Below are 11,194 nucleotides of genomic sequence, written 5' to 3'. Positions count from 1 at the left end.
AAGATGATGTTCTGCATGTCTCGAAACCTCTGAGCTGTAAATCATCTTTGTTAGCATTTCAGTAATATACTCTAGCATTTAAACTTGGCAGTTATTTTATCTAAAAGGCAGAACTGAGTGGAAGTCAGTAATGAACTTCTATATTGTAAAACTTGCATATTTATACTAAAAGGCTCTGGCTTTAAATAAAGAGAGACTGAATACAGTAGAGGACTTTAATACAAAATGGATACTTCAATGTTTAATTTGGCATAACCAGGTTGTTACGTAATGTTCCAGTGTGCCTGGGGGCTGCAGATATGTTAGCATATAATTAGATACTGTGGGAGAACAGATTACTCCAGTTGGTCTGCAGAAATGGTCTCTCTGCATGCTCTTTATCACCCACAAATGCAAGGTGCTTATCCTTTTCATTTTAGGCTAAGCCACCTTTAAATACCTTTTTTGTATATATTCATTTAGATAAGTAATATGGTTCAACGGACATTCAGTAGCTTGTTACTTTGAGGTTACATATTCTGAACCTGTAACCAGCGTTAGTCAACTGTGAACCATATGAACTTTTAGAATAGGTAAGAGACAAATACCTCAAGACTGCCTGTTCTGTAACCTACACATTACACATGCTTGGATAAGCCTCCTATTCCTCCCCGCATACTTTTCCATCAAGTTGACATTACATGTTTTACCATATAAAAAGGAATGTGTGAACTGTTTTCTCTTTCTGGTTTAATATTTCCAGATAACCCATTTCATTCCAAACACAATTACCATCTGGTCTTTCTAATTGTGTAACCATGGAAATACTTGAAAAGTTAGTTGTGTATATTGCTGGTGAATCTTCTTGTGACCAACTTTGCCTGACTTGCGTTTTTCCTCACTTTATACACAGGCTGGTTTAGCAGGAGCTCCAGCCCGGGCTGTTTCAGCTGTAAAGAATATGAATCTGCCAGAGATCCCAAGAAATATTAATATTGGTGACATCAGTATAAAAGTGCCAAACCTGCCCTCCTTTAAATAACATGGCTACTCCAGGTAAAACCAAGGAAGAAATGTAATAGAGATTTACCGCATAATTGTTTACTAAATAAACGACGTGTCTAACTTTTACTATTTGGATAAAACTCAAGGTACTGTATAGACATAATTTGAAAAATCAGTGTGTGGAGTTGAATGTTGCTTTTGTCTTGTTTGTGAAATTAAAGGAAAATGGGTAGTTCCCGTGTGATTTCTAAATTACATTCCTATGCCCTTGTAAGGCATATCACTGTGTCTCGGCTGCTGCAGTATTTTGGGGAAGTATTTAAGATGTTCTTTACTTTGTATAACCTATAATGCTGAGTTTTTTTGTATATTCTCTAAGGTCTCTAACTAGTGTATTCCTTAACTACTTCTGCTGTTCGTCATTATTTAAGACTTAAGTGCAAATGTTGCATGAAAACATTGAACGCTTGTTTTGTTTAAATAAAATCATAACCAACTGGACTTCCAAATACCTTCTGTCTGCAATCTACTCTTTGCAATAAATCATGTTATTTCTTATTCATGGAGCCAATTGACTATATATAAATACTGTTGTAGCAAGCATTAATGTTGTAGTTTAATCTCTGAAGGAATTACACGGGGGGATTGTGTTGAACATACTGGCTCTTTACGTTTCTCACAAAAGCTGTTCATTATTATTCTGAAGGAAAGACTGCCTTTACTGAAGATCCGATGATTTCTGTTTACATATAGATGTTGAGAAGATACTTACACAATCTGATAGACTTTCCCTGACGGTCTGACTTTGTTTTGGGAAAAAGAGTCTCTGCAGTTGTGTTGTATGTGTTGTGAGAAGTACAGAATGGGCTGAGGAGATTGGGCAGCTCAGAACTGTAAATGTGAGTGCATCAAGTGATGTGATAAAGAAAGGCACTCTGGAAGGATAAATGAGGATACTTTAATAGGGCCTCTGTGCCTGGTGACATTCGTGATTCTCTACTTTGGGAATTAGATTTATGAGACACTTAGTATTGTCAAGACCTCAGAAAATCTAAGTGCTATCACTTCTGTGTAAGTTGCTCAGCTCTTAAACTCTTGTGTGATTTAAAAGGGGATAGTGATTGATTTTTATAATCATGCTCTTAAACTCTGTGTGATGTACAAGAATATTTAAATGAATAATAAAAATATCATTGGGATATTTAAGAATTCCTGTAAAGTTTTCTTCTCAAAAAAAAGTGAGCAGTTAATACTGTATATGAAGAGACAATAATATTGTATCAAGGACAACACATTTCAGGACTAGTCTGAGAGGTCCTGTGCTATTTCGGAAATTTGGATTTGATGTAAACCAAGCATTCTTTTCCTTTGAGTTGAGTGTTAAGACATACCCCATAGGATAAACTTGGAATCATACCACATTCTCTGATTCATAGTTACTGTCATTGGTGCCTTTTGAGACCATTTGAGAGAGACAAAGAGAAACTGCTTTTGAAGCAGAAAATCTGATACAATCCAAGGAATTTTGATGTATTTCTTGAGGGGGGGGGGGGGAAGAAACTTCATGTATATTGTTTGTATTACATTTAGTAAGCATCAAGCAACACTTACTGTTTTATAAATGCTTTTGAAAACAGAATTGTCCTCTCCGTACCTCTTGAAAAGAATATTTATTCTTCCAAATTAACTTTCTTAGTTCGATGCTTCAGGAAATTTCAGGTGGGGTTTAAGTAGAAAACTGCCACTTTCTCATTTCCACTGGAGAAATTGAGAGAATGAAACGTGCAGCATTTTTTTTTGCCTATGAAGTAGAGTATTCTTTAGTATTCCCAAATTAGACAGCTTAGCTGTACAAATCTGGAACTGTTATAATTTCACCTGCTTTTGCCAACTTTTGTTTTTCCGCTTAATGCATAGACCATGTGACATTCAAAGTAAAGATGTTGAAAATTTTCCGTATTGTTCCCCCTGTGAGGATTGAGTTAGTGCTGCTGCCGAAGGATAAATAGGAAATTTTGAACCATTTGGCACTCTGACCTACAGAGGGTTCTGGCTATTTGTGAAAGGAGCTCACAATTTCAGAAATTCTTCCAAGTCCTCTATTTTTTTGTCTCACTTTTTTCTGTCTGGTTCATTTTCAGATTTGTAAGCTTATGCAGTTAAAACATTTTTCATTCCTCAGAGATAAATCTTTTCTGGGTTTATTTGAATCAAACGTTTTTCAAAATCCGTAGAGAAAATATGTCTGAGATGCATCTTGACATGAAGCATATTTCAGATGAATTTTTTACCTCTTATCTGTCAATAGCCAGGCTTTCATTCATTTTAGTGAACTAGATCTTAGCTCTTAACGAATACATGACTATTTTAAAGCTTTTTTTTTTCTTTTTTTGGCTTTGTGTTTTGCATTACTGTTGTTTATACTACCTTTCTCGTACCTGACAACATGGCTTCTGCTGGAAAGCATTCTTCTCTGGACAGCTCTTCAATAGACACCAGACTTTTAAAGAAGCTTCTCTGTTTGTGACTGGCCGGCAAATATTTAGCGCAAGGCTGTGACTAACAACTGGAGCTTCCTTACTCAGAAAATCCTTGGATGGGAAGAAATTCTTTACCAGATTTTCACAGTAAAATTGCACTCTTTTCAAAGAGAAATTCTTCCTCGCACACAGAAGAGGTACCATACAGAAAGCCTGAATGGCAGTACTTTTTTCTTAAATAAAAACAGATGGTATGACAATGTGGGCTTCCTCAGCGTAGCGGAGCCTATTTGCCACCCCTTTGCCAGAGGAGTGTCTTTAGTTTGCCAGAGGAGATACTATCTTCTTACCATGTCACTTGACACTGCCAGGTCTTAAACTAAAAGCTGTCAGAGGAAGATGGGATACTTGATTGATAGAAATGATGGAAATGGTAGTCTTACTCTTGACCTTCTAGGGCTTGCCTTGTGTTGCAGATATTCAGATGTTTTCCACAATGCTGATCTGCTTGTATTCATCGCCTTCATGAGAATGATGTGCCTTTTGAATTCTTTCTCCTGTTTCACCAGTGTCCTCTTAACTACTGCTTAGGATTTAAAATGGAAATAAGCTGCGGCTGTAAATGATTAAGCTCTTGATTATAAACTTAAATGTTTTAATGCTTTTGTAACTGCAAAAAACCCCCAACCCTTAACACATATGTGTATATAACATCAGTCTTTTGCACTAGCTGTTGCTAAAAAGGAGAAGAGGTCATCCTGAGTCATCCTTTAGCTGCAGAAGCCAGGCAACTAATTTGCAATACTTCACCTCCGTAGGGCCTGCCTTTTAAGTGACGTTCATCAGGCTGCCGGCGTGTGTAAATGAATCACTGAAAGCCATTTTTCCTAACTCTAGGCATTTCCTAGGACTGCAAACGAAGCATTATTAAACAGTAGCTGAGACTATTTGGTACTTACAGTATCTGAGACAGCACCTCATATGTTGGTTTCCCACATTAGGTTTTCTTTCCTTTTCAGTTCAGTTTCTCTGGTAGTGAAATTCTTTGGGGAGAAACCTTTTCATGTGATCGTAGCAATACTACAGTAAGTATTATCTGTACTACTTTTTGATAGTCCTTGATAAATTGTGCACAGAGATAATTTTAAGGAGGCTGTAACAATAATAATACAAAGTAGTAATTAAGCCTTCAGGATGTCTTAACTAATCTATTTTTTCCTGCATTTCCCCACACCTGCCATTTTTCTGTTGTCAGTCCCTGTATCACAGGTTGTTACTTGTCTCAATATTCCACAAGATAAGTACTTTCCACATTTGTTTGTATTCTGGGGATGCAGGGTGAAGTGCCCTCAGAAAGCAAGCCTGAGGCTTGGGTGTAGTGGCTGTTCAGATTGCTTGTCTCCAAACTGTGACTGTCTCATTATGAATTACGCCTTTCAAAATCTGAGATTTTTACTGTGAAACTTAGTAATGGGGAGAAGATTAAGTCTGATTAGCCTGTGAGAGCAACTGCTAGTTCTGGCAAGTAATTTTTTTGTCTTTGAGAAGAAAAATTCTTTTCTGGGGTACAGACTCCCTCTCAAGTATTGAGAGGAAAGGTGTTGGAAGCGTTTTCCTTTCAGAAGCCAAAGACTGTCTCTGAAGGACCGTGTGGAACAGACAGGTGATTTTCTTCCTTCTTGCAAGATGGATACTTCTAAACAAGTGGAGAAAGGGCAGAAAGGATAAAAGTTCCACAGAGTGAGCGGGCAGTCCCAGCTGCCTCCATAGACTTGAAACAGAGCAGCTAGTTTTCCCGCTGGGGCAGAGGCAATGAGTACTGCTGAAAAAATCTTTTGACTCCTTTTCACTAAAGGAGAAGTATCTCATGTTAGAACGCTGTCTGCAGTATTGATGGCACAGACAGTCCAGGTACTGTGTCAATGCACTCCCTCTCCTCCCTGAATAGTGAAGTACTGTTTTGAATATATTTTGAGAAGAGGGAATATTTTGCCACATCACAAGTGTGTACAAAATTCCTCCTCCTAAACAGATGTTGCTGCTCTGATTTATTCCACTTGACAGGAGTGGGTGGAGGAAAGTGTCACTTGTTGCAAGGGAGAAACAGGTTCAAGCCAGAAACTCGAACTGGCGGTGCCTTCCTGTGAACACATTTGACCTTTTCTTTCTAGTAGCACATTCCAATAAATGCTAAAATTAGTCCTGAGTTTTACTTAGGCCTATGCTGACAGCCGAATGGGAACTTGCTAATGTTCTAAGGGTTACCTCATAAAGCTCCTTTATACTGAATTATAGCATATGCGGGGCATAAAATACTGAAGAACTGGAATTTAAAATGTCACAAATAAAATCATTGTCTGTTTATAACTGTTAAAGAAAAAAAGAGCCTAATTCTTGCACAAATATATTTCTCAACTTCTGCACTGAGCATTCATAATTCTACTAGGAGCAAGGAAAGCAGCCAAGTACTGCCAAAACTGACTAAAGGTGAACAGTTAATTTCACAAAAAAATATTCTTTTGTTACTTACTTTTATGATTATCATAACAAATTGTAAATCTCTCTTCCTCTCTTCATTTAAGGAAATGTAATTTTGTATGATCTGTCCTTGTAATTTTCGGTGTTCAGTGTTTACCCCAAAATGCTCAGTGAGCACAAGTAATGTTACTAACTCCATTCCATGGGTGGAAACGCAAAGGTAGTTGCACTGCCATGTCAGCTTAGCAGCCAGATTTCTTGTCTGCAGAAGTTTTGGCCTTATGGTACATTAGGAGTGCTGTGACAATGTGGTCTGACCAGGGAGGAACCAGAGGCTGAGACATGCCTACTTAGTGCAGACTGAGTGTGCCAGTGGCTGGAGTGCTAGAGGCATTTGTGGTCATCCGTCCCACGAGGCAGAGTGACAGGCACGCTTGTGCCATGTTCCACTGCTTTTCTGCTCAGTTTGGCAGCACACAACAGGCTCCAAGTGTCCCTTTCTGGGCTGGCTCTGCTGTCCGGCCAACCAAGGACTGCACCAGGAGTGGGGCAACCCCCCCTCCGGATTCTCTCTGAACAGCACTATAAACATGTCACCGGAGCTGGAGCTAAAAGCAGGCTCGTAATGGTGGCTGTGAGCTGCTTGGATGGATGAGGGTATGGTCTCCCTGTTTTGGCTTTCACAGTCCAGTCCACAGACCCTCTTCTGGAATGATTTTCAGCACTCAGTTGCTGCGGGGCACAAGTTGAATTTCACAGCTTCAGATGTTTGCAGGGTACCTGCATGACCCATGTGTATGGCAGGATACCTGCATGATCAGTACTCTGTGTATGCGTCTAAGAAACTTTTGCCTTTGTGTAGCCATGGTAAGTGGCACCCACATCTTTTCCACCAAAAGCCCATCCCAACAAATTTGACCAAGCAGTCTGCAAAAGTGCACAGAGAGAAGCAAAACTGGAATGGACTCTGCATTCAAAATAGTCTTTACAATAATTTCTTGTGCTGATGTGTGTCAGGACAGCAAAGATCTTTCATGATTCAAACAGCCATCATGTTCCCAAGTGAGGTGCTGTTTTACTTGATGTCAGAAATTGTCTGGGTCACCCTAGGGCAGAACTCATGGTTGTGTTCCTCCCGGAGACACCCTGGCATCTCGTGTGTCATAGACTAGCCTGCCTGCGTCTCTGTACAAAGTCCGCTTCACCAGGGAGGGCAGACTGGCTGTCATTCTTTTGTGCCTTTTCAGGACAGTTACCACAGATACCTCCAGCAAAGTCCAGCGGGGCACATCCCGGCTGCCGTCCCTCTGCAAGGTGTTGTGCACTCATTCAAGATGTGATTGCCCTGGCAATATATACAATATGTTGCTATATAGAAGTACATTAATACAGGCATCTGCGTCCTGGCTCAGGTTTCCCCCACCCACTTAAAAACAAGGACAGATAAACATTGGTTAGGGACAAGACCTTATGTAGACCTGCACGCTGGAGTTGTGGTGCAGGCAAAGGAGGGAGAAAGGTAACATGAGAACCTCTTGCCAGAGGGTAACGTGAGTTTGTAGTATAGGGACTGGTTGTCTGAGGAAGCCTCATGAGGTGTTCCAGTTCTCCCAGGTGGTATGAGGCTACACAAAAGGCCTGAATTGCAGCTCTCCAGCAAGAGGTGCTATCGCTGAGATGATCTTCAGGAAAAAAACAAGAGCAGGTAGGAACAGCCAGCGCGTTTTACAATTTAGAATCTCCCAGGAAATCTGTAGCAAGGTAAGAAATGGTTAGGCTCATCCTTTTCCTCCTGGCATCAGTGCAACAGATTCCAAAAGCTTAAAAGTATCACCCCATTAAATGAGCCCCCTTGGCCCTGGAAGTTTCAGTTCATAGAAATCTGTTGTAGCCCGTTTAAGTAGTTTAATGCCACTGTAATATCTTTTTAGTTTAAGTTAGATTGCAGTTTGCTAAAATACTCATATGCAAGCGTTGTGGGTTAGCACAACACAAATTAGAGCTGTCCCGGGTGTGTCCCCTCCCAGCTTCTTGTGCACCCCCAGCCTGCTCACCAATGGGGCAGCGTAAGAAAATGCCTTGATGCTGCGTAAGCACTGCTCAGCAATAACTGAAACATGGGTGTGCTGTCTACGCTGTTTTGGTCCCAAATCAAAAAAATAGCACCATATGAGCTACTCTGAAGAAAATTAACTCTATCCCGACCAAACCCAATCAAATAGTAAGACAGGTAGTAGGATGAGGAAAGAGAAGGTGGCAGGGTAGTAACTCAATAGAGCTTTGCATCATGCGTGAAGTCGTTACTTTAAATTCTTTCTTTCATATGTATGAAGGGCTTCCTGCTAAATCTCACTTAGGTTTCCCAGGAGAGAAGTATTCAGGAGAGGGCTTGGGTGGAAAGAAATGGGTAGTTTCCAGAGCAGCTTAAAAAGAATGCTGCCCAAAAGAAAAGCCAGAAGGAAAACAAAGGATAAGGAAGGTTATAAAAGAAGAAGGAGCTAAACAGGTTATTTTATAATCTAGGGATAAAAGTGTGACAGAGTTGTGAAATTATTTATTAGGTTAACTGATATGTATAGGAAAATGGACAAGCCTTTGCAAAACCAGATCTTTTTCAGATCAAGACAAAGGCAGCAAGCTTTAAACTGCTTCTAAAATTCTAAACATTCTAAAATTTTTTCTGCCGTTGCTGGTTAGGCTTATTTTACTTTTCTGACAAACATTTATCTAAAGCTGGCATGAGTGATGAGAAAGCAGTAACAGAAAGACACAACAAGGAAGCAAATGGATTTGAATATGAGAAAAGAGGAAACTTGCTGTTTTTTAGTAAGTGCTACGTAGTATTAAAAGTGTTTGCAAACATATGAAATTACTTATACCGTGTTTGTGCGCTTTCTGACCCAGAACAGGTAATAGGGCTGCTGGTGGGGTGAATATTCAAGGTGCGTAGTGGTAACAGATGAGTTCCCCAGCCTCCCCTTTCCCCCAGCCCCCTCCTAGCAGTACTACCTATTAAGTAAATGACAGGCTAAAAGGAGAGAAGGGTTGGATTCCTTCAGCGTGTATGTTGATTTGAGTGCCAAGAGTCTGAGATTCCCAAGGGATAGTCCCTTTTAAGAAAAGTTCTGTCCACCAAAAGGATGAACAGTATTCCAAAGTCACTAAGTTTACTTTGTATCCAGTTTTTAAAGTTTTTAGATATGATTTAGATTTCTAAGAACTGAAATATAAAAGGATATAAGCAATGCAAAGTCTCTGGATCGAAAACAAGAGTGAAAATAACAGGTTGTTTCATACTTCAGAGGTGTATTTAGCAATTCAGCTGTTATGTGTTCCTGAGTTTGACTGTAACGGCGTATAACGTCCACTCACTGACGTACGCTGTGGCAGTCATACCTGTTCTTAGGAGGACACACTTGTGGAATTTCAAATGCCTCTCCTTGTCGTTCCCACTGGTCTTCCTCATCATTTTTTTAGCAATGAAATTCCAAATAGCAGTTCAAATACGTTGGGAAGATCACACCATTGGAAAGGGCTAGATCGCTAATGGAGATGAGAAGGGTCGTAAGCGAGTTTTCAAAGTGAAGGCACACGCTTCCTCCCAAGCTGATCCTGTGGATTGTATCTCCGTTAGCTGGAGATGGCACCATTAGCACCAAGCCTGGATTTATTAGAAGAGCTAAGGAAACTGCAGCTTCCGATGAGCCCTGCAATGCACAGCATGTGTGTGTGTGTCTGCTTCTTGTGGTTCGGTCATGCAACTGCCCTTCCTTCCCCTTTCTTTCCAGTTCAGATGGGGACTGCACGCAGCCCCGTGATGCTGAGAGCCCTACGAGGGCTGAGGATGTGCTACTGTGGCTTCAGGCTTGCGGACCCACCCCACGGTGGATGGCAAAAGCAGAGCTGTGTCTGGACGGCAGTGGGGAGGCTGAACGCGGGCTGTTTCAAGTTAGGGAGAACAGTAAACAAAGAGAGACAGTCCATCGCCAGTAGACATGCTGCCAGTGGCTTTCCACTTATTTAGTCTTTCTATTACATTTAAACATCGTGCCGAAGGTTTGGGAGTTCCAGTGACTAATGACCAAACAAAGACCTGTTTAGCACACAGAATTTCAGCACAGGGCCAGTGCAAATATATTATAATATGATTTTACGTTGTCCCCAAGCTAATTATTACACCATATGTTTCCTTTGCCTCACAAAATTGTTCTCTTTTCCCTTCCCTAGAGTTTCTGTGTTTCAGTATAAAAAAAATCTATCCCCTCCTTCAGAGGTTTCATAGAGATCTTATTCTTCTTTGTAAAGATTTAGTGGCTGAGAGTTTTGGGGAGGCAGTTCAAGTGGAGCATTGGTTTATAGGTGGTCTGATGGACAGCTGGGGTTCACAGCTTCATGTTTAGGCAGATCCTCTAATCCGCTGGGTCACAGCACACACAGGGAGCTGCAGACCCCCTGTTTAGCTGGAGAGACAACTGTAACTCCAGTTTTTCTGCATGAGGGGCCATTTAGCTTCCTTGCTTGGGATCAGGCAAGAGTCTGTTTTTGACAAAATCCATTAATTTAATGGATTCATAGGAAAGAAATAGAAAACTTTGGGATGGGAGTAGAAACTGAAAAAGGGAGGTTTTTGGCAAGGAGAAAATGGGATTTGAGGACAGTTTGGGAAAAACAGTTTGAGAGAGAGGTGGTGGAGAAAGTCATGGGAAGGAGGACAGGCACACGGAAAGCATATGAAGAAATTTCTGAAGAAAAAACAGAAAGATGACTCACAAATGTAGGATGGGAGAGTAAGAATCAAGATGCTACTGGGAGACTCTGCTGCACAGGGTGAAGTTTGCTGGAGGACTGCCAGATGAGAAAATCAGGAAGGGCTGTGATTTTGCTGCAGAGCCATTTGACTGGATAAACAATATGGATCCTATCAAGCCACTGGGGAGGATTATGGGGGAAATTTTCTCTTCAGACTGCTCTGTAATGTCTTCGCCAGGTGGACATGGACACAGGAAAATGGTTTCATTTTCCACCATAAATGAAATCTTAATACCAAACCCACATTTATGCTATTTTGTGAACACAGTAATTTCTCCAGGATAAAATCAATTTTATTCATGCTAGAGAATTTGCATGAGTTATGCTAGCGTACTTGCCAAAGTATACAGGTCCAAATGAGAGCTATAAAACTTCTTTGTTTTGGAGTGAATACATAAAAGTTGTTTATTAGTGCATTGTTTTAGTATAAACTTACAGTTAAA

At 40.5% G+C, this 11,194-nt stretch overlaps 1 protein-coding gene across 1 annotated transcript in view; it reads left to right on the top strand.

Moving 5' to 3' along the window:
• The window catches only part of AP3S1 (adaptor-related protein complex 3, sigma 1 subunit), a 39,537-nt gene extending 37,349 nt beyond the window's left edge, over positions 1-2,188 (top strand). The window contains exon 7 of the mRNA XM_009334466.1: positions 893-2,188. Within this exon, the coding sequence (XP_009332741.1) occupies positions 893-1,021 (129 nt within the window). The 3' untranslated portion in view covers positions 1,022-2,188. The remainder of the gene's footprint in view (positions 1-892) is intronic.
• Positions 2,189-11,194: the final 9,006 nt, after the last annotated feature.

The sequence above is a fragment of the Pygoscelis adeliae genome, unplaced genomic scaffold, assembly GCF_000699105.1.
Source record: "Pygoscelis adeliae isolate BGI_AS28 unplaced genomic scaffold, ASM69910v1 Scaffold252, whole genome shotgun sequence".
NCBI lineage: Eukaryota > Metazoa > Chordata > Aves > Sphenisciformes > Spheniscidae > Pygoscelis > Pygoscelis adeliae.
The sequence above is the reverse complement of the archived record's forward strand: the minus strand, read 5'-3'. Positions and strand labels throughout refer to the sequence as shown.